This window comes from Zeus faber (genome assembly GCF_960531495.2).
Source record: "Zeus faber genome assembly, chromosome: 9".
Taxonomy (NCBI): Eukaryota; Metazoa; Chordata; class Actinopteri; order Zeiformes; family Zeidae; genus Zeus; species Zeus faber.
This window is the reverse complement of record NC_137197.1, coordinates 28,621,288-28,644,693: the sequence shown is the minus strand read 5'-3', so window position 1 is coordinate 28,644,693 and position 23,406 is coordinate 28,621,288. Positions and strand designations below refer to the sequence as shown.

Here is a 23,406-nt window from a genome sequence, read left to right as displayed (position 1 = left end):
TCGCCGAGGATTATTTTGCCAGTACATGTGCATAGGAAGATGGAAATGTCGTTTTTAAACGGAATGCACTTAATGTTTTCACGGCGAGTTTGCGCCCATCAATGGTGTTTGTAATTTGATTTGTTTACCTAATGATCAGCGAACGCTCGGGTGGTGCCTCTGGTGACATGAGTTTGGCTTCAAGCCTATCCTGAGTTTTTCTCTGTTTACAACCCTCCGCCATTCCTCAGCTCTTGAAGAAATCAATGCAGCCACCTTTTTTTTTTTTACAAATTATTGGGAATTATTACAGATTGGTTGTTTTTTTTTTTTTTTGTGCAAAAAGAAAATATTTTTTTAATCTGTAGTTAACAACAGCGTCACCCATTCTTATTCATCCACCCTTCGCCACATGTCAAATGCTTAGCAACATCGTTTCAATATTCTCGACTCGTTCCTCCGATCGCGCCGTTGGGAGGTGGATATTTTTAGTAACGCTGCATTATGTCGCGCGTTTCCTTCCCTATAACGGGGGGCGGCGCAAGCCGACTGAGATGGCGTCGATAGCAAAACGTGCCATTTTTATTATAACACTATATTCTTTCGAGACAATTAAAAATTGCATTTTTTTTTCCTGTAGCATGTGATGTGTTGAAGTATACATGATAGCAAATAAAGTCAAATCATGAAAAAATTAAAAAAAAAAAAAAAAGTATATATTTTTTTGTTTTAGTCACACTTTGATCTGAACTTTGTCTCGTCTTACTTCTGTCGTAAGCAGGCGCTCGGTTCATGACGCAGATGCGCTCCATGACGCGGCGGCGGCGGCGGCGGCGGCTCTCGTGCCGTTTTTGTCCCGGCCCCGTGCACGTGGAGGGCGTGGCATGTGGCGATTCGCGTGCGCGCGCGCGGGGTCCCGGATGTAGCCCGCCGCCATCTTTGCTCCCTCCCACCCAGCGCAGCGCCGCCGGTGGGCTGGAACGCCGCTCCACTCACCATTGGTTTCTGGGAGCCGCCGACCTGACTGTCACACCGCCGTGCTTTTACACTCCCCCCTCGGTTGAAATAGCTCGCGTACACCGCCCCGCAGGTCCTATCGCCATGGGAGAACGGGAGGATTTAGTCTATAAGGCCAAACTCGCCGAGCAGGCGGAGCGCTATGACGGTAAGACACTTGAAAAGGACGGACTCTTGTGTGGGACGTGTTCGCCGAGCTGACGAGCGTTAGCCTCGGCGAGCTAGTCGGGGCGCTGACTGCCCTTTAACCCCTCAGCCGAGCGGCCCGTTGGGGTTCGGCAATTTTAGCTTAAGCCCTCGAAGTAGCCCGGCGTGGAATTACGAGACGTTTAATATGCGAGTTCGTGTTTGCGTGGGGCGAGCGGGTTCGCGATTGCTGACAGCGGCTAGGGCTAGGGCTAGCGTGAGGGGCTACAACAAAATGGCGGATCATCGGAGCGTGAGCTGTCAGAATTGAACTCCGTGCACCGTGCTAGGCTAACTAGCGAGCTAACCCAGCTAAGCGGTGTGTGCGAGTGGGAGGGCGGCTGGTCACTCTCTGGGGTGTTCCCCCTGCAACCAAGCGGCACGGATCGATCGAGGAAAATACCCCCTCCATACCAGTTCCGACCACCCCGCGTCAGACTGGTATGCCATCACCGGCCCCATGAGGCTGTTTTTAGATGGTGCCTAGTGTTACAGGGCGGTGCGTTGCCCAGTAACGTTATGAGAGTGTCTGTGAGTCATTCATGGGGTTTGCCAAGGGTGGATTTAAGATCTGATTTGTGGTTCACTTGCTCCCGGCTATCTTTTTTTTTTTTTTTAACTCGTTTCAGAATCGGAATCTGTTTTTTTTTTTGTTGTTGTTTTTCTTTTTCGGAAAATGCGTTTTCACATACCAGAAATCTACCTTGGCGGGCGTTGGTGCATTGCTATACAGACAATTACCACAAAAAAAAAGTCAAATTCAACAGCCAAAAAAAAAACAACATTCAAAAGGGAGAATCTATACATATACAATATACAAAATGTGCTTCGTGCATAATGAGCCATTAAATTGAAAGACAATGGCAGGGGCAAACTGGCAGTATAGATGCTAATATGCCTGTGGATATAAATAAAGATGGGATATTTCTGTACATGACGAATAAATATGTATACAATAATATGGGGCGTGGATAACAGGATGAATTGCTCTAAATGATGACAATTTTATTACAAAATATTACCATTCATATTCTCTAGGTATTACAATGTTTTTGCTATATTATTGGTTTGTGTGTCTGTTGGGATGTTGATGTCCAATATGAAATGATAGCTTCTGGTGGAATAATCATCAAACTGTCTCGTATGTCCGTACCTGGACATTTTCAAGACTCGGACGTAAACATTTCCAAATATGGCTTATGTTCCGTAAGCCTCCAAAAGACATATTCTGTCTAAATCTTTGGGAATAATAATCTGGTCATTTTAGAATATTCAAAGGCAGCGATACCACACGCATTCACTGCCTGCTGTCTCCCCCCTAAAAATGCCACCTTCGTCAACGTTTTTGGTGATTGACTTGGCACCGGTATAAGCTCATTTATGCCTCTTCAAAAGGTTAGGCTGTGAAGCAGACGTCTAGTTTTCATCTCTCACATCGGAAAGAAAATAGTACGAAAGTTTGAATGGTACCCTCTAGACCAGTGGTTCTCAACATGGGGTCCGGGGACCCACAGGGGTCCCTCATGAGGTTCTAAGGGGGTGCAGCAAAATGATTAATAGTTCAATTTCACCATTATTTAATTTACAATACATGATCACCATTAGAGAATGTTCAATAAAGACTTTTAATCATAGGTCCACTGCTATATCTGTGACTACATTATAGACCAGTATGGCATTTTGGATTAAATCAAATTTAACAATCAAATGAATTTTGAGATTGGGGTCCCAGAGACTTAAATATTATCAAATCTGTCCTGTGGCCTAATGCATATCAAGTTGAATGCCCTTGAAATGGAAACGCTTGAGAATCACTGCTCTACACCCTGGTGTTAATTGAAATAGAACGTAAGGGTTTACATTTTCTGACCAATTCTACTGTATTTTAGCTATTAAAACTTTTTTTTTTTTTTTTTTTTTTTTTTTTTTTTGAGAAAATGGTTACTCCCAGAACCCTGAAGGCAGATCAGTGGTAAAACTCGACCATGGCTATCTCTCCAACAGAGATGGTGGAGTCTATGAAGGAGGTGGCGGGGAAGGACGTGGAGCTCACAGTGGAGGAGAGGAACCTCCTGTCGGTGGCATACAAGAATGTGATCGGTGCCCGCAGAGCATCCTGGAGGATAATCAGTAGTATCGAACAGAGAGAAGAGAGCAAGGGCGGGGAGGACAAACTGAAGATGATCCGGGAATACAGGCAAATGGTAACGTTGTCCATGGCGACACCCGGAATGCAAGTTTTGAACAAAAAGCTCTTTTGCTGAATAAGGGAATCCCAGTCCCTACGGCACCCCAGACTTTGTGTGCTGTTCTGAGTAGGGGTGTAGCGGTATGAAATTTCACGGTATTAATTCCCCCCTCTGTTTTCTGTATATTTCATTAATAAATTGTTTATATTAAAAAATAAAAACACATGGTAAAGCCTCTGATGCGGTGCGGCACAGGAAGGTGCTTGTCGGTGCTCTCAACTTCACAGGAGAGCCTAAATAAGCGCCATTTATATCAGAATTCGATTTATTTGCAAAATTTAAGATGTTAACTTTAATTAACCTCACGTTATGTTGCCACCGCACGGTAGCGGACGGCCAAATGTTGTAATCACCCGATGAGCAATTTTCCGAAGCGCCGTTCTGCCATGTTTGTCTACACTGGCTTCCATGCATGTAAGTAATGTAAAGCACTGTCGTAAAATGTTGGTGTAAAGCAGTTCTGCCGCTGTAAACAAGGATGTCGGAACGCATCTGCTAGGGTTAGAGTGAATTAAAGATAACATCTTCAGTTTTGCAACATAAATCTATACCATGGGTTGCGGTATTACAGGGAAAGGCTTGCGGTTGCTTGATACCGCGGTATACTTTAAAACCGAGGCGAGAGGAGGCTGATAGCAGAAGGCGTGATCGCCCTGAAACGGCATTTGGTGCCCATTATTCTCCTGAATTAGGAACTCATGGCTATAGTCATAATATCCAATCATATGTACAATCACTGTTCCAGACAGATCCTCTGAGTCATAGTTGGCGGGTGCTTCACTCTCCTCTCTTGCCGCTGTGAAAAAGGGAAATAGGAGCTGGCTGTAATTCTGGGAGAGGCTAGAGAGTGTCAGAGAGCTGAGAAAAGTTGTTGGACTGCAGTCAATGAACTAGTATGATTCAGAGATGTGTAATAGAGTTGGAGTTGGTTTATTAAAAAAAAATACTCACCTTACTGTTCCAATAATCTATGTCGGGAACTAATTCTTACTGGAATTACTGTCACCAGTCAGCATTCTTCATATTAGCCCATTGCCGATTGAGGAACAATCTTAAACTGTGTGTGTGTGTGCGTGTGCGTGTGCGTGTGCGTGCACGTGCAGGTTGAAAATGAGCTGAAGTCCATCTGTAACGACATTCTGGATGTACTGGACAAGCACCTAATCCCTGCTGCTAACACGGGAGAGTCCAAAGTCTTCTACTACAAAATGTAAGAGCTTCCTGCCATGCTCATAATAAATGCATCATTAGGACAGCGTATTAAACGTTAAGCCCTGAGGTGCATACAAATGGAACGTACATCTGATGTGCTACGGCTGCATTCCCTCCCCAGGAAGGGGGACTACCACAGGTACCTTGCCGAGTTCGCCACCGGCAACGACCGCAAGGAGGCGGCGGAGAACAGCCTCGTAGCCTACAAAGCCGCCAGCGACATCGCCATGACGGAGCTGCCTCCCACGCATCCCATCCGCCTCGGGCTGGCCCTCAACTTCTCCGTATTCTACTACGAGATCCTCAACTCGCCCGACCGTGCCTGCAGGTCAGGCTCGCTGCTGCTGCCGCCGCCGATACCGCAGCAACCGGCGTCATTAGTTTCATTTAACGGCGCTCCTGCTATAGCTAGAACGAGAACGGAAGTTTCTGGAATCAAACTGATCTGTTTTTTTTTCCCTCTAACCCTTCACATAGGACGCGGTGCGCACTGTGCTCTAAACTCCATTGTTGTGTATTGGTGCGGTGCGCCGTGACATAATTCCCGTTGGGTCAATAGAAACAAGAGGTGAAGCAGACAGGAAGTATCTGTGTAATATGGAGGACAAACTGATAATAACGGTGTCCGAATTCCCCGAGCTCTCCAACCCGACTTTACGAGTTTATCAGGACTTTGGAGGGAAATCCCTGTCATGGAAAACGGTTTCCTACCAAGTGGGCAGACCAGGTGTGTGTTTAAATAAGGGATCGAGAGATATGATTTTTTTCAGGGCCGATACGATAACCGATATTTGGGACCGATCTACATTTGCAGTAAAAATAAAACATTTTGTGTCAAAATTTGCAGTAACACAAGCTCCAACACAAAACATCCTTTACTAGTAAACGGAACATTTGAACATTATATTTGGAAAAATAAAGTGCAGGGAGCCCCTAGCTCCATTTCTTGTAAACTGAACTGAAATTTTAAATAGATTCAATTAGATTGATTAATTAATTAATCAATTAATTAGGTCCCCAAGACAGGTACATTTTACTGTTTACAAACAATGTTTGTCAGTTTTTTTTTTTGTCAATTGATCTGATGCCGCTCATGTGATAGGACAGCTGCACCTACAGTCCCTCCCCTAGCTGCCGCTGTATCCACAGCTCCTTCATGACATCACATAACAGCAATGACATCCTAGTGAGTGAGAAGTGTTGCCTGCGTTGTGGAATTATTTTAAGACCGTGCCTATTTTTATTTTATTAGAATTTTTTTCCACAATAAAAGCGACTAGCTCCTTTTACTGGCTGTTTTAGGCAACTTCTTTCTTAGGCACATCGGTATTTCAGATTCCTACCGTTCAATCATCACAATTGGGGTACATTTTGCGGCAATGAATCCGATAATGCTGCAGAGAGTGAGAGGCAGCTGCATCAGAGCCAGAAGAGCGCATTTATATATTTATTTATTTTTATCTGCAATCATATCAGACCAAATAAAGTTTCCGATAAATGCAGTGATGATTAGCGATATGACTCATGGCCAATAAATATTACCTACAAGACATGATCATGACTATTCCCTTTCTCACTGTCATTGAAATAATATATGAATATGTGAAGACATTTCATGTGATGCTTTTGCAGGAGCAATACCATAATATATAAATGTAATAAATTAACATATTACATATCAAACTTAAAATAATATCTTAAACACTCCTCCTGTTGCAGAAGTAATGACAACAGTTAATTGTTAATACCAAACGATAATTTATTTCAGAAGATAAAAGATATAACAAGTAACCTCCGGCATGAGCTTGTGTCCTATGGAAGTCCTGATCTGCATTTGCGCAACACCAAGCGGTGAGCGCAGCGCACACTGCATCATTTAAGAAAGCCCCTTAAGTGTGGGAGTACATATCGATACAGTACAGATTGTTCTTCTCTAGTGACACATTATCGGTACACTTTGAATATACATGCAATTTAAACCTTTTCTAGGTGACAAACCTTCATGGAAGAAGTCCAACGGACGTGTTGGCGTATCGTACGGCCGCGGCATGCAGCACAGTTTTCCACCGGCTACTTGGTGAAGCGTCCCAGACGCGTCAATGTTGGAGAGGCGGAGTATAGGAAGCAACAGCAATTTAAATGTTTTTTAATACACTGTTTGATAATACTGTCACGCGCGGCGGGGTTGAACAGACTCCGTGTCGCTGAAGCCGCTTTTATTGCCTGCAGCAGGGTTACAACTACCCTGGAGTTGGGGTGTCCAGTCAGAAAAAAACAACCTGGGATAGCCACATCCCATCTTATGGTCTCTCGCTTCGACTCGCACCCAGCGCTCCCCTCACTTCCCACACTCCTCTCCTTCCACAGCATCCTGGACACCTCCCTCCAATCACATGAACTTATAACAATGAACTTCAACCCACACACACACAAACACACACACACAGCATATTTGTTCTTTGTATTTAAATAGGGTCTTGATTTCTACCATGAGAGTTGAGTTTTGTGCTTGTTAACTAGTCATTAAGTTATATAGCACACGTTAATTCTAGATTGAATGTGTGCTATACAACTAATGTGCTATAAACGTATATATAATTGTTTTAAAGGCCCTGCTTAAGAAATGGCACCCATATAAATTAACAAAAAACAATTACGATACTGCTGTTTTTTTGGGGTTTTCTTTCATCCCTATGAAGATAAAATCAATATCAATACCACCATGACCTTGATGGAGGTTCCTAAAATCTACTTTTCTTATATTGGAATTTGGAAATGCAGAGTTCAAAGTCACTGGTGTTAAAGTAAAAAACATTCTCTCCTTAGCTTAAAAAAAATACCTTTGAGTCATCTACTCACTGTCGTAAACCTCCTTTTTAAAAATTTTTGTCTTCTGACTCTGAAGAGGTGAAATACTCAAATTGGAGTTGTCTTGTCTCGTCCTCTTTGTCCTTTGTGGTGTGGCGGTCCACTGCTCCATGGCTAAAATGACCCTCTGATCTCCTGCTCAGGTTGGCGAAGGCGGCGTTCGACGACGCCATCACAGAGCTGGACACACTGAGCGAAGAGAGCTACAAGGACTCCACACTTATCATGCAGTTGTTACGCGACAACCTCACACTATGGACTTCAGACATGCAGGGAGACGGTGAGTTGTAAAAACGTCGTCCTCCTCGCCTGCCGTCTCTCTGTCCCCAGGGCCGACCGTCTGTAATGTCCAGCTACTAACTCATCACTCTTGAGTTTTCTCGCGGTTACACAACACAATTAAGTCGAGGTTCCCTATACAGGCGTCCAGACACCATGCCCAGAATGGTCCTAACCTGGCGCTCCCTCCCATCCCAAAGCTTTTTGTTCTTTTTAAAATCCACCATACATTCCTCTTTTCCCTTCATTGCTCCTCTGGCAGTTCCCCTTTGGGAGCTCACTGCTCCTCGAATGTTCTCTACCATCACCACTGCTACCTATATTCTTTCTTTTCTTTCTTTTCTTTGTGTGACTCATCTCTCTTGTCTCTCTCATTCCCTCTGCTGTAGAGTCCTAAAGGATCAAACCCATGTTAACTGTACTTTGTAAGTTGTCGCTCACCCTGGCCTTGCCGCGTGCGTGTGTGGCTGCACTCTTCTTCCACCCCACACTCAGAACTCGCGCGCGCACACACACACACACCCACCCACACGGCCGCCGCTTTGTCACTTCTGTGAGTCCTGTTGAAACTGCTGGAGGGCGTGGCTCCGCGGGGATTGGGGAAACAGTCCTTTTCGGGACGCTGACACTCCGGCCGAGCCTTTAGAAATGTTTGCGTAGAGTGGCTGTTAAACCGGTATGCACATGAGGAGCCGGGCTTTACTGCATTCTAGTGCATGACAGACATTTTTCCTCGACACCGTGTTCACTATGCTGGTGATTTTCAAATTCAAGATCCACTGTAGGGCTCACAGGATGGACTCGAAATCATTGACTAAATGAATCAGGCCTCACTGGGAGAACTTGGAGTTGGCTTTGCCGCTCGTTGCACTGCGCAACCAGTTTGTAAGATCTCTCAAAGCCGTTATTTCACAAAGTTGAAGAGTACACTTCCGTTAGGTGAAACTTATCCGTCAAGTTCTGAATTGTTCCAAATGCGTTTACTGACAGTTTAATGCTCTTGGGTCCAGTTGCAAGTTATTAGCACGAGTACGTCCGACCAGATCCTATCAGAAGGTCTACTTTGTTGTGCATTCTCACCAAGGCGACAGAGGTAATATTCGGCTGTGCAGTAAAAGTGAATCTCATTAGCCCACATTCGACATTGGTGAGGCTGAAAGGATTATTGAAGGTTATGCTGGGGCCAGTTTCAATCGGGCCTTGGGTGAAAATTAACGAGAAACAAAGCTGTCGTTTATGGTTAATCCTCCTGGACAAATGCACTGATCAGCCACAACATTACAACCACCGACAGGTGAAGAGAATTACATTGCTCATCTTGTGACAATGGCACCTGTCGAGGTGTGGGATATATTAGGCAGCAAGTGAACAGTCAGTTCTTGAAGTTAATGTGTTGGAAGCCGGGAAAATGGGCAAGCGTAAGGATCGCAGAGACTTTGACAAGAGCCAAATTGTGATGGCTAGACGACTGGGTCAGAGCATCTCCAAAACAGCAGGTCTTGTGGGGTGTTCCCAGCATGCAGTGGTTAGTACCTACCAAAAGTGCTCCAAGGAAGGACAACCTGTGAACCGACGACAGGGTCATGGGCGCTCATGAGTTCATTGATGCACCTGGGGAATGAAGTCTATCCCGTCTGCTCCGATCCCACAGAAGAGCTGCTGTAGCACAAATTACTGAAAAAGTTAATGCTGCTTTGGTAGAAAGGTGTCAGAACACACAGTGCAGCACAGCTTGCTGTGTATGGGGCTGTGTAACCACAGACCGGTCAGAGTGTCCATGCTGACCCCTGTCCACCACTGAAAGCTCCTACAATGGACACGTGAGCATCAGAACTGGACCATGGAGCAATGGAAGAAGGTGGCCTGGTCTGATGAATCATGTTTTCTTCTACATCATGTGGATGGCCGGAGTTAGAGTCCAATCGAGCATCTGTGGGATGTGCTGGAACAACAAGCCTGATCCATAGAGGCCCCACCTCACAACTTCCAGGACTTAAAGGATCTGCTGCTAACGTCTTGAGGCCGGATACCACAGGACACCTTCAGAGGTCTTGTGGAGTCCATGCCTCCACGGGTCAGAGCTGTTTTGGCGGCATGAGAGGGAACTGCCGAATATTAGTGGCTATCAGCGGTGGTTTTAATATTATGGCTGATCTGTGTAAATTTGCTTTCAAACTGAAAAGTCCTGTGTGAAACAAGCGCTTGGTGTCAGGGTTCTAGACTGTCTGCCAGACAAATGTGGTGTGATTATTAGCAGCAAAATATTTTTGTTGTAATTTTCGAATGCCAAACCAGATGAAGGTCCCCTCTGAGGAAAATTGGCAGCAGCTAAAGATAAACAAGTACAGATTTATTGGTATTTATTGGCTTTGGTTTAATGTGTGTTAATTGTTATGTGACATAAAAATCGAAACACTAAAAGTGATATGGAAACGTATTTTTAGTTATCTAAACTATTTGGCCGGCCTCAAGCTGCAACGCTACACCTGTGTCTTGGCGCAAAGAATAAAAATGTAGTGAACCTTTGAGCGGTTGCTCCAATGTGTGGACGGCATCGGCAGTCCCGGCCGAGTCGTGATGCGTGCCAAGAGTTTTGGGGCGGAAGACCTCGGGTCGACTTGCATGTGATGACGAGGCTGGCGGCGCGTGGGCTTTTTCGAAAACGAGCGCTCACTCTGGCTCGTTCACCATCACGTGACGTTCACCACATGAAAAACGTTGTCCGCGCCGGCACACAGCCCCGGCTGACTTTGGCCCGAGTTCACGCACGTGGTCATTTCACTCGACTTCACTTCACTCGGAGAAACCTTCAATCCCGGTCAGTGTGTGAGAAACAAAATGAAGGAAGCGACGCGAACAAAACGAACCAAACAAAACCAAACCAAACAAAACGGTGGAATCCTTCACGTCGACTCGTATCCAGTTGACTGAATATCCAGCGTGATAAATTGACCCCCACCGTCACGCAGATGTGACCCCCACACCGTGCACTGTTTGAGATGAGCAAAGCGTGTGAAATGAACTGATAACAAGTTGCCCGTCCCCCCGCAGGTGAAGAACAGAATAAAGAGGCGCTGCAAGACGTTGAGGACGAGGCCCAGTGAGACGATGCCACCAACAGCCAACAACTTGAGACCTTCCCTTCACCTCCTCACACTCCTCACCCCTTCCTCCCTCCGTCCCTTACCCGTCGCCTCTCCGTTACTACCCCCACTTCTCCTTCCTTCGACTGCCCCGCCCTCCTCCCTCTCCTTGAGGATTTCTCTCTGTCCTTTCCCCAAAACTCGGTAGCTCCTTGACCCGAGAGGGCCGCAGAGTTGAGGTTATTTTTTCCTTTTTATTTTTTCTATTAGCCCTTTAATTAATTTCAAGTAAATACCACTTAATTGAGACAGTATATACAATGTGAGAAAGGCAAAGATATAGAAAGAGTCCCTGGAATTTAATTTTTCTTTTTTGTTTGTTTGTTTTGTTTTTTGTTCTTGGTACAAGGAGTTTGGAAATGGTATCTTTGTTTTCATTATATTGTATTGTTTTGGTTTTTTTTCTTTGTTTTTTTTTGTTTTCCTCAATATTTTTATCAGTTGCTGGATGTATTGAGAATTTTTTTTCTTAATGTAATTACAGAAATTAACTTTTATTACTGATATGTTGACTGACTATTAGTTATGGGAGCTGTTTTATCTCTGTTTTTAGTGAATTGTCAGATGCAAATCATTTTACATTTTTATGGGCAAAAAAAAAGTGCCCTTTTTGTTAACTTAGCCTGTCGGAGGAAGTTGGCGAAATTTGCGATATCCACGTGGGGCAAACATATGCTTAACTTTTACACCATAGTGATTCTGTAATCTTGTTTTTTTGTTTGTTTGTTTGTTTGAGTCGTCCCTGGACTGTATTTTGTGCTGAAATACTGTATCTGTGCAGACGTATTTTTTTCTTTCGGAAGGCTGACTTTTGTTAGCCGGTGGTTTACGACAGGAAAAAAAAACTGATTATTGAACCTTTTTTTTTTTTTGTTTGTTTTTGCTGTCACTCCTGTGAAAGGCAAGTCTCAATGTGGCCCCAGATAATTGACGACAAACTTAAAAAAAAAAAAAATCATGATTGTCAGCATTTGCATGCACACGGGGCTGACAAAATATTCTGTTCTCTGGCTTCACCCCTTCCTTTTTACAAAAAAAAAAAAAGATTCTAAAGAGAGTTAATGTTTTTCTCAGCCGTTTTTTCTAGATTTCTCTCCTTTTTATTTTGCTTCATTATGTGTAACTTGGAGCTGATTTGTACTACTGGATATCTGACTGGAGCCACAGATGGGGGAAATCTGTAATGTTCTTACTGAAACACAGCATGGAATTAACATTAAACAATCTAAATTAAACATTACAGTCCATCTGGTCTCTTTTCTTTGCGATGCTTTGGCGAACCCGGATGCTGCGCTTATTCTTGGTTTAAAAAAAAATAAAATAAAATCCCCTTGATTTCTCTGTTCAGTGTATGCAACGAGGGCGCAAACGCATCCTCAAATAAGGAGACGAGTGATCTTCGGTGATGCCCTGAGCGCAATCATCAGTCTGTCCTCTATTTATAGTGCTTCAAACCCCAGGAAGATGCGGCCTTAATGGCCGTGGCCCCGCGGGGTCACGCTGGAGTGCGATGACTTATTTATTTAAAAAATGTACTTATGTAAACCCTGAGCCTTAACGGTGCTCGGAGATGGTCGTCAGGAGAGTCCCGCTCATCCTCCTTAATTCCCTTTCTCCTGACGATACGCACGGTAGGCAATTATTACATGCTACAGGAAACATTTTCGTCTGTGTGTTGTATTTCCCCAAGGCAAAGTCGAAGAACCTCTTGGACAGGGCAAAGGGTAGCACAGGCCAATTGAGAAAACAGCCTCCTGGGGGGAAAATAAGCCTGCAGCGGACCGAGGTCACTTACAGCTTCTTGCGTCCCCCGCTGAGTGAGACGGATCGGTTTAAACCTCTCATGGCGTTTTCTAACCTTTTCGGAAGCAAACGTGGGAGAGCAGACAGTGGGCTTTATGATAGTTTTGATGCATTTCCCAACCACATGGGGTGGAAGTCCATCTCCTCTGAATTTGGAGAGTGAAATCAGCAGAGCACAGTGAAATCCGTTGGCAGTTGAACGCTCCAGAGGTTTTTGGGTGGAAACGCCCTCCGCTATTTGATTTTTATCGCTGTCAAGAGTCAGTGATAAAGAGACATCTCCAGATTAGATCAAATCAGATTAGGCTACTTCCCAAACCCCACCTGACAACATCTACGGATGGGACTTTTTTTTTCCCTACTGTTTGCATCATCTCATCATCTCCCCCGAGCGGAGGGCTCTGCAGCAGCTCCTCTAGCTCCCTCTGCAGGCCTTGAGGTTTGGGTGTCAAATATAATAAAGCATTTAGTTCAAATTCAAGGGATTATTTGTCACATACACCTGCAAGAAATTTCCAAACATCAGAAAAATCATAATATATTAAGCTATGGTTTTATAATATTGTATAGACTATTTATTGTAATATAATGTGCAAGAACTAAGTATTTACTTGCTAGAAATAACTTACTTTTTAATTTCTTTTTTCTGCTGTTGATGCAGTGCATTTCAAAAAAATAACACTTCGTAACTTTAAAATTATATCATATTACTATATAACCATTGTTCCTAATAGAGGACTGTGATTGGGATTACATGAGATCTCATAAATTTGATCTATTGGTTGGAACAGCAGAAATTTCGCCCAGTCTTTTGGGCTGGAATTGTTTTTTTGTTTTTTTTTTGCATGACCTGACAACGAAAGTTCTATTTTTTTTATTGTAATGAACAAAATAAATGAGTCTCAACCTGGACGTGGTGTAAATCAGCACCTCACTCTCCTACTCGGTTCTCCACCTGGCAGATTTCCACCAGCGCTTGGCCGACTGCGGGGCACAGGAGTGGGGGCGATGGGACGATAGATAACATGTTCCCCTCTGGCAGCAGAGATGGAGCAGTTCGCAATAGAAGCAAACAGCCTTTTTTGGTGTCAAAGAACACGATGGTCTGTCCTGAAACAACTTTCCGAAGAGAATGCGAGAATCTGACCTCGGGCCGTTTGAGATCTGCCCGTCAGGAGTGAAGGGCGGTGGCTGATGTCAGCATCTGCAGCTCCACTTACATGGCCAACATGTAGCTTCCAAGGTCGCTTTTCGATGTCATTCTATCCCTGTGATGGTTTTTTAGTGGACGTTTATTCCAAATAACAGAACGTCATTTGATGAAACCTCTTTGGTCGTTGAGTCCTTCAGCCCTTGGTGAAGCTCCCCTGTTATTGATTGTAATGGTGTTCTATCTATCTATCGCTTTTCACCCGATACCTTGAAACCGTCGGTTCAGGGCTTCTGTAAAACACTGAGATATTAAGTAAGGAGCGTTGATGAGAAGTGCGTAGACATCGGGTAAACATAGGTAACCATCGGTGACCATAGCTGACCATAAGTGACCAAAGGTGACCATAGGTAACCATAGATGACCATAGGTGACCAAAGCTAACCATAGGTGACCACAGCTAACCATAGGTGACCATAGCTGACCATAGGTGACTAAAGTTGACCATAGCTGACCATAGGTGACCATAGCTGACCATAGGTGACCATAGCTGGCCATAGGTGACCAAAGGTGACATAGCTAACCAAAGCTGACCGTAAGTGACCAAAGGTGACCATAGGTGACCATAGGACCACATATTTGGTCAATAGTTTCAGCTCCACTCTGGAGCTTCATGGTCCTTCTGAGGGAAACGCGAGACCGCCAGCAAGTTCCGTCCTATCTGGAAATACACCTTTGACATAGTTTGATATTGGGAGGGGGCTCTATAAAATAATTGAGCAATTTCTTGTTCCTAGCTTTGCCTCCAACTGGGCGTGTTTTTCGAGCCGTCGTCCCCCTTCTCAGGCAATGCAGTCTGATTGGCGTCTCCTCGCTTCCACACCTTCCTGAGGAAACTGGAAACTGTGTGAGTTGCCGGCCAGATACCTGCCAACTGGCTGACGGGGGGAGGGGGAGAGGGGGAAACTAAACGTCAGGGAAAAATCGCAAACTTCCTCTCTCCTGCTGCAAAAGACAGGAGATATAAATAGTCAGAGCAGGCTCACACACACACACTCAGCCTGGTCTAGTCCGGTCCCGGGGGCCAATCCTCCGTTCTGTGGGTCCGGTTACACGAGGCGTACCCGAAATAAACCCAGGATGGATCTGTCAACTGCAGCCAACTTAAGGCCAGTGTTGCCCCTACTGGAATGCTGCGCTCCGAGACCTTTGTCTGCCGTGAAAAAAAGAAACACAAAGGCACAGGCAGGGATGATTTGGGGTGTGCCTGCGTGTGTGCATGTGTGCCTGCGGAGGGGGGTGAATGTCCAACACACGCGAACACCGAACAGCATAAATAAGTCATTGGGATCGACAGGACACATTACACATTATTCCTCATAATGGAATGTCCTCATAAACAGTTTTCATGCTGTTATAACATTTGTCCAATAACTTAGATGCACCTCCTGATTTACTCACGATTCAAACATTTTATAGCGTGAATCCCAAATATGCTGTTTTTTCAAAGGTTTTTCCAAATAAACCAGCTATAGCTGCGTGCGGGTGCGGTTGCTATGGCCTGTGAGGACCCATCGTTCCCCGGCGACCGAAGCTGTCTCTTTGTACGACGTGATGGCCCTCACCTTGACTCAGCTTGCGGGGGCTGAAGAAAACAACAGCTGTAGGATTCTTTGTCGCATGCGACACACACATGCCCACGAGCATGAGCACGAATGCGCATGCACACACACACATACACACACACACACACACACACACACACACACACACACACGCACACACACACACACACGCACATGCATGCACACACACATTATACTCACATTCTAAGGGGAAAAGCATCATTGCATAATGGGACGATTTACAGTAACTCACAGAAGGCAATGGAGGGCTGTGGTCCCTGAGAAGAGAAGAGACTTGGAGAAGAGAACAGAAAGAAAAAAAACGTGAGGAAAAGAGGAAAAAAATCATGTGAGTGTAAGATTAAGATAAGATAGGATGGATAAAATTCGATGGATGGATAACAATATATTAATCCCTACAGCAAGGCATGAATTAGAAACTGGGGGAAATGGAGGCGTCCACAGAGGGCCAAGACTTGGACAAAGACCAAGAAGCGTATATTACTGATATTAGATTTTGATTTATTACTTTACTGCTCTATTACTTTATTCCACTCTAATAACTGCTGTTATTGCTGTGTCACTTTTATTCGTAATGCCGCAATACTGTAACTTGTACTTAGTGTAGACTAACGAACACTGGCCCCTATTGGGCTCACTAGTTAGCATAGTGGTACTAGATAGCATGGTGCTACTATTTAGCATGGTAGTACTAGTTAGCAATGTGCTACCAGATAGCAAAGTGTTACTAGTTAGCATGGTGCTACTAATTAGCATAGTGGCAGTTCTGTGTGGATCTGCAGAGACTGAATGACCCTGCATGGATGGGTCACTAGACAAGTTTAGGGGCTCTGTCGGGTTCTCATCCCTGGATTTAATCCCTGGTTACTGCTGAGGCCTGATCGAAGGGTCTGGGAGCAGTCCTGGTACAGGTGACCCTCAGTGATGAACGGGTGATTGCCTACTACAGCAGGACCTTGTTGAAGAACACAACTACTGTGTGACTCTGAAGAGCTGCTGGCAGTGGTTAGGGTGGTGAACCACTTCAAACATTACCTTTGCAGGCTGAAGTTTCTCATCCACACGGACCTGACGTTTTTCATCCACACGGACCATGCCTTTCTCAAGTGGTTGCTTTCATTCCGTGAGCCTGAGCAGCTACATGAGTTTCACTTCACCATCATCCACCATAAGGCAACCAGCCACACGAAAGCGGATGGGCTGTCAAGGCGACCGTGTGAGCCAGACTGCTCACAGTGTTGTTGGGCTGAGACAAGAGATGCGGAGGCTATTGGTGAGCAGGCGGAGAGGTGCTTGGCCTTGCGGCTGTATCACCCAGCAGACTGGACCCAGTCACAGGAAGAAGACCCCAATCTGAAACGGGTCAGGGATTGGTTGGAGGGAGGGCCACGTCCCGACTGGACTGATGTGGTGGCAGCCGGGCCTTGGGTAAGGGGGCTGTGGTCTCAGTGGGAGAGTTTGGCCCTCTGTGATGGAATACTCTGGAGGCGCTGGAAGGTGCCAGCCACAGGGGAGGAGAGGTGGCAAGTGGTAGTGCCTAAAAGTTAGCAGGCTGAGGTGATGGACTTTAATCAAGCCCAGCCTGGTGTGGGACACTCTGGGGAAAACAAGACTTTCAAAAGGGTTTGCCAGTCCTTCTACTGGGGACCCTGCCGGCATGATGTGGAGACCTTCTGTCCAAGATGCAACCATTGCATCGCTTTGAAGGGTCTGATGGACTAGAGTAGAGCCCCCCTCCAGCAGTACCAGGTCGAGTCACTCTACACATTCTGGGCCTCCTCCCCCGCACAACCCGTGGAAATCCTAATGTGGTTGTGCCTGGTTGGTCATGGACTACTTTACAAAGTGGCCTGAAACCTATGCCGTGCCTGACTAGGAGGCGGCCACAGTGCAATGCAATGTTCTGATGAAGGGAATGTTCAGCAGGTTTGAGGTCCCGTTAGCATTGTACTCTGAACAAGGGGGGAACTTTGAAGCCCAGTTGTTCGCCGAAATGTGTAACCAGCTTTACACTGACAAGACCTGCACCACACCACTCCACCCACAGAGTGACAGTCTTGTGGGGAGATTCAATCGCACCTTTGAGGCTTAGCTTGCTCTGGTGGTTGCGAAGGATCAGAAAGACTGGGACCTGCAGCTGCCACTGGTCCTGCTTGCCTGTCTGCTACCCAGGAGACCACTGGGTGTACACCCACCTTGTTAACGTTGAGAAGGGAGCTCCTGGCTGGCTGGCTCCTGGCTCTGGTGTAGGGCAACCCCCCAGATACCGGTCTGAAGTGTGCGGTGCAGCTACTGGAAAAACAGGAGGATAAAAACAAGTTTGCAAGAAGGCAATCAAGGTTGGCAGGAACGTGACAGAAGAGGGCCTAAGATCAGCACACCAAAGGAATACACTTCCAGGCTAGGGATCTAGTGTGGGTCTACAGACCAAAGAGGTCCAAAGGGAGATCACTTAGCTGCAGAGCAACTGGTCCGGTCCTTGCTGGTTTCTGGAACGAGTGGGAGAGGTGGTCTACAGGGTCAAGCTGGTGCGACGTGGACACGTGGTGGTCATCCACCGGGAGCGCTTGGCCCCCCTTTCAAGGCAAGGACCTTCCAGTGTATGCGCAGAGGCCTCGGACACTGTCACCAGCTCTGGATCGGCACCACTGGGAGGAGGTCCTTTTCACCCTGGACAACCCCCGGTGGTCAGTCCACGGCCGGGGCAGCGGGAGGTGGAGGTAACCCCCTTTGGAGCTGGACACCTCAACAAAGGCAGGGAATAAAGCCTGCTCAGATTCCCACAGAGATACAGTCTGTGTCACCTTCATTGCATCTGTCTGGTTAACACTGCCGAGGCCTCACAATATACAACATATATACAGGCAAGCAGAAAAGAGCACTAAGCAACAAAGCATCTACACTCCATGCACGAAGATCCCACCAGAGAAGTAAGCATGCGCACTCGCTCACTGTGAAGTCTGTGTATGGTGTGTGTGTGTGTGTGTGTGTGTGTGTGTGTGTGTGTGTGTGTGTGTGTGTGTGTGCCAAATATGCATGTGGTGGGCCAAGGGAGAGTGGTCAACCTGCCGCTACAGACAGGCGGTGCAGGCTCCAATCCTGGGGCCACTCAGCTGCTGCGGATCGGGCGAGTCAACGGAGGGACTCTGCTGATTCGTCTGATCCTAAACCAGACACTAAAAGAGGGTTTGTTGTCCCCGCAGTGGAGGGATGGCGGCGTGCTTGCGGGATATGCTATTGATCAGGCACGTGGAGCACGCTACCGAACCCGCCAGAGCCGTCACACGGGGCATCTAAACACCGAACAAACAATTTTAGTATTTTGCCTGAGAGTATTTAAGTTGTCCTTTTAGGCCCACAAGCCACCTTTTTATTTAAACCAGAAAATAAATACACGCCAACCGGCTCTGTTTTGCCTCCGCCTGCCTTCCTCATTCCCAGAACACCTCAACAACTGGTACCTGAACAGGATGGAGGCGAGGCAGAATCCCAGGCCCCCCCCCGGAACAGATGGTGGCGGCCCTCGCCACAATGCAAAAGCAACAAGCCCTGCAGTTCCAGGAAATGGCAAGGGTTCTCCCAATTCGGACCAGCGTTTATCACCCGACGGCCTGGTTGGGTGCTTCAACAAAACGTTGAAAAACATGATTTGGAAGTTCGTCCACAATGACAGCCGAATTTGGGACACATGGCTGAACCCCCTGTTGTTCCCCTCGATGGAAAGATTCGGCTAATTCGTTCCGATTCTAAACCAGAAACTAATATAGGGTTTGTTGTTTAGAGAAAATAAATATACGCCAACCGGCGCAATTTTGCCTAAACACCTACACAGTGCGGTCCACTTAATGGTACCAGTTTGGGGGTAACAAAAGGTGGTCACCATAAGTTACCCCCCCCGATAACTTGTTACTAGGGGTGGGCTGATCACATCATAGTCATAATCGGATCCATAAAATGTACCACAATATTCGTGATCAGATGGTCAGAATGGGAAAAAAACAGAAGTTGCCTAAAAAAGGCATTGAAACGAGTTACTCGCTTTTATTGTGAAAAAAAACGGATGTTATTTTTGCTGGAGGAGAACGCTGGTAGTAAAGGGCAAATTAAGTTGTACTGAGGCTACCTGCGTTTTCCACAACTATGAAAACACGATCTGCAAAAAAAGACAAAATGCTGCTTGGGTTTGGCTCGGTCGCCAACCCTTACCTTATGTAGGCGCAGTACGGTAGAAGACGAGCAAATGTTGTAATCCATGATCCATCCAATGAGTAATTTCCCGAAGCACCAGGTTCCATCATTCGTGTTTGTTTACATTCACTTCCAAGTGCAGATAATGCAAAATATTTCCCTTAAGCAGTTCTGTTGACATAGCTTATGGGCGGGACTGTCTGTGTAGCTATCCTATCACGTGAGTGTGATCGGCGATTACCCAGGCATTCACACAGAGGCCACATGCAAAGTCTGAATTTTGAGGAGAAAGGACGTATTGTGGACCAAGGGGGCGTGGTCAAGCCACCGCTGCAGACAGGCGGTGCAGGCTCCCATCCCGGGGCCGCTCAGCTGCTGCTGATCCACTGATTCCCGCCTGATCCTCGCCAACTTTGAACTAATGGCCGAGGTGGACGGGGCTGCGAGCAGGTGCGTTGGCTTTTTCCCCTCCTCTTGGGAGAAGCCCAGCTTGCGGTCCATGCCCTACTGCCGGAGCAGTGGAAGAGTTACACTGTCGTCCTGAGGGTGGTGATGGAGCGGGTCGGGAGAACACCTAAGGACCACCGCCTGTGCCTCCGGTCACTCCCCTACGACGGCTGTCCTTGCATGCCCAGCAGCTCCTGGACGCGGCCCAGCAGTGGCTACGACTGGAGGAGCGCTCAACGCACCAGATTGTGCCGCCAGCTGAGTGCGTTGCCACCGACCAGCATCCCTCCAAGCTGCCATAGCCCTCACGGAGGACCACGCAGAGGCCTTCACCCACGACACCGCCTACCACACTGGAGAGGAGAGGGGCCCACCGAGGGAGCCACAAGACGCCTGTCATCGGGGGCCACCAAGGGGCCCGTACGGGAGTTGTCGAGGGACCGGCCGGTACCAGTGCCACGGACCTGGCGGCCATCAGCATCCTCCCTTCCGAGGCCCCAGGAGGGGCACACCTCTTGCCCCTTCCCCCACCAGAGGAGGGACGACCACCAGAGAGAGACCACCTCCTACCCCGCTCCCCCCCCCGATTCTTCCAGGATGGCCTTGTGACCACCGAAATCTGGGCAGACACCTGGGCAGGTATGTTGGCGATGTGGGCAACCCGACCATGACTTCCAGGACTGCCTAATCATGGCGGTCAGCCAGGTGGTTTGGGTCACTGGTCCACTGGATCCCTCCCCCGGTCGAGAAGGGGCCTGCCGCGTGCCGGTAAGGTTACAAGGGGGTAAACATCAGGCTTTGCTGGACTCATGCCGATCACAGATGATGATTCAGCAACACCTGGTTCGACCCGGGGCTTTGGTAGAGGCATCTTGGGTGGATGTTTGTTGTGTGTATGGGGATATTCACACATATCTGATAGTGCGGGTCGAAATTCGCTATAAGGGAAAAAAGCATATGGTAAAGGCTGTGGTTAGTTCCCGCCCGTCACACCCCCTGATTTTGGGTACAAATTGGCGGGGTTTCCATGTCTTAATGAAAGAAGCAGTGGGGGGTGCGCTGACGGTCTGTAGGTATATCTGAGCGGCGATGCAGAGTTCGCACTGGCGAGGTCACCAGAGCGGGGGAGGGGAGTCCATTCCATGGAGGATTTGCTCTGGAACAATCGTGGGACGATACGCTTTGCCGGGCCTTTGAGCGGGTAGAAAAAATTGATGCCGTGTTAGTGTGTCCAGATGCTCCGCTCACTCACCTGTATTTTGCGGTGATTAGGGATAGATTATATCGAGGGAACCCTGACACTCAGTCAGGAGAAGAGGTTACCCAATTGTTAGTCCCTAAAATCCGTTGGGATTTAGTCTTCCAGGCAGCTCATTATAACCTGAAAACACTTGAGCAGATATTGGCCCGTTTGTATTTGCCGGGCGGACATGGGGTGGCGCTGTGCTGCCTGTCCCAAGTGTCAGCTGGTGAATCCACCGGCTATTCCCAGAGCACCGTTGAGGCTCGGTTCGAGAGAATCCTTATGGATCTCATTGGGCCATTAGACCGCAGTGCTCGGGGCTATCGATTTGTGTTAGTCCTAGTGGACTACGCGACCCGATGGTCAGAAGCAGTGCCACTGCGCAGTATTACGGCCAAAAATGTGGCGCAGGAGCTGTTTCAGGTCATCTCCCCGGTCAGGATTTCGAAGGAAATCCTGACTGACCAGGGCACTTTGTTCATGGCATGCATACTGCGCAAACTGTATGGGTTACTGGGCGTCCACTCAATTCGGACCAGCGTTTATCACCTGCAGGCGGACGGCCTGGTGGAGCGCTTCGACAAAATGTTGAAAAACATGGTCCGGAAATTCGTCCACGATGACAGCCGACATTGGGACACATGGCTGAACCCCCTGTTGTTCACGGTGCGGGAGGTTCCCCAGTCCTCCACGGGGTTTTCCCTCTTTGAGCTACTGTTTGGCAGGAGACCTCATGGGGTGCTCGACCTGATTAAGGAAAACTGGCAGTAAGGTCCCAGCACCAGTAACGTAGTTACCTGTAAACGAGGTCCAGTCCGTCCTGGACCTGAGAGCGAAGCTACACACGTTAGAGCAGGAAGCACGGGAGAACTTGCTCCAGGCCCAGGAACGTCAGCGCCGCCTGTACGACAGTTGGGCTCAGTTAAGACATTTCTCACCAGGAGACAAGGTGTTAGTACTACTCCCTACGTCCAGCTCGAAATTACTGGCAAAGTGGCAAGGGCCCTTTGTGGTCACGACACGTGGGAAGGTCGATTATAAAGTCAAAGGCACTGACAGGAGGGGGTCTGCCCAAATTGACCTCCTAAACCTCTTAAAAGAATGGAGGGAAGGCGTGCCTGAAGCCCTGGCCACAGCGACGATTGGTTAGGTACGGCTCGTTTTTTTTACAACGCTTGATTTAACCAAGGTCTACTGGCAGATTCCCTTGTCGTAGCAGTCCCAGGCAAAATCGGCCTTCTCCACTTAGTAAGGCCTTTACCAGTTCCGAGTGTTTCCGTTCGGGTTGTTTGGTGCCCCTGCAACCTTTCAGAGACTCATGGACCGCATCCTGTGTCAGTATGCAGTATTTGCGGCTGCCTACTTAGATGATGTGATTATTCATAGCGATACGTGGGAGTGGCATCTGCAGCATATGGACACAGTACCTAGCGTCCCTGAGGCGCACAGGGCTCACCGCCAACCCAAAGAAGTGCGCAGTTGGGCAGAGAGAGGTAAAGTATCTGGGGAACCACTTGACGGGGGGCCTGCTCCGACCGCAGGTGGATAAGTCACGGTTGCGTACAAGCCAAGACCCAAGACTAAGAAGGAGGTAAAGCAGTTTTTTGGGCTGGCCGGATAGTATAGGAGGCTTGTGCCAGAATTTGCGGCACTGTCCAGCCCCTTGACTGACCTAACTCAAAAATGTGCTGTCCAGTCCAGTGGTCAGAGCCGTGCCAGCAGGCATTTGTCAGATTAAAGGCTGCTCGCTGTGGGGAGCCTGTACTGCATACCCCTAACTTTGCTCTTTCTTTCTGGCTGCAGACGGACGCGTCTGAAAGGGGGCTATGAGCCGTTCTGTCCCAGGAGGGTGATGTACCTCAGCCGCAAGCTTGTAGAGCGGGAGATGAGGCACTGTAGAGAAGGAATGTCTGGCGATAAAATAGGCGGTCACCACCCTCTGCTATTACCTCCTGGGTAGGGCCTTCACCCTCTGTTAGGACAACGCCCCACTACA

General features: G+C 47.4%; 1 protein-coding gene across 2 annotated transcripts; it reads left to right on the top strand.

The window, feature by feature from the left end:
• Nucleotides 1-913: 913 nt before the first annotated feature.
• On the top strand, nt 914-12,173 carry ywhae1 (tyrosine 3-monooxygenase/tryptophan 5-monooxygenase activation protein, epsilon polypeptide 1). 2 transcript variants are annotated; one of them, XM_080007359.1, is made up of 7 exons: nt 914-1,144; nt 3,187-3,386; nt 4,535-4,641; nt 4,765-4,971; nt 7,655-7,791; nt 8,180-8,215; nt 10,842-12,173. In XM_080007359.1, exons 1-6 carry the CDS (start codon nt 1,081-1,083, stop codon nt 8,185-8,187), a joined length of 723 nt encoding a protein of 240 aa, XP_079863485.1. In that variant the 5' UTR covers nt 914-1,080; the 3' UTR covers nt 8,188-8,215; nt 10,842-12,173. The 2 variants fall into 2 exon arrangements, with proteins under 2 accessions (XP_079863485.1, XP_079863484.1); XM_080007358.1 differs by lacking the exon at nt 8,180-8,215 and having other exon boundaries at nt 915-1,144.
• The last annotated feature ends 11,233 nt before the right edge of the window (nt 12,174-23,406 follow it).

What these genes read in the sequence shown, in the direction of transcription:
- ywhae1 (XM_080007358.1), top strand. Translation starts at nt 1,081, where the DNA reads ATGGGAGAACGGGAGGATTTAGTCTATAAGGCCAAACTCGCCGAGCAG. An exon ending in GCAGGCGGAGCGCTATGACG is followed by an intron (nt 1,145 to 3,186) that starts GTAAGACACTTG and finishes TCTCTCCAACAG; the next exon opens with AGATGGTGGAGTCTATGAAG. An exon ending in TCCGGGAATACAGGCAAATG is followed by an intron (nt 3,387 to 4,534) that starts GTAACGTTGTCC and finishes GTGCACGTGCAG; the next exon opens with GTTGAAAATGAGCTGAAGTC.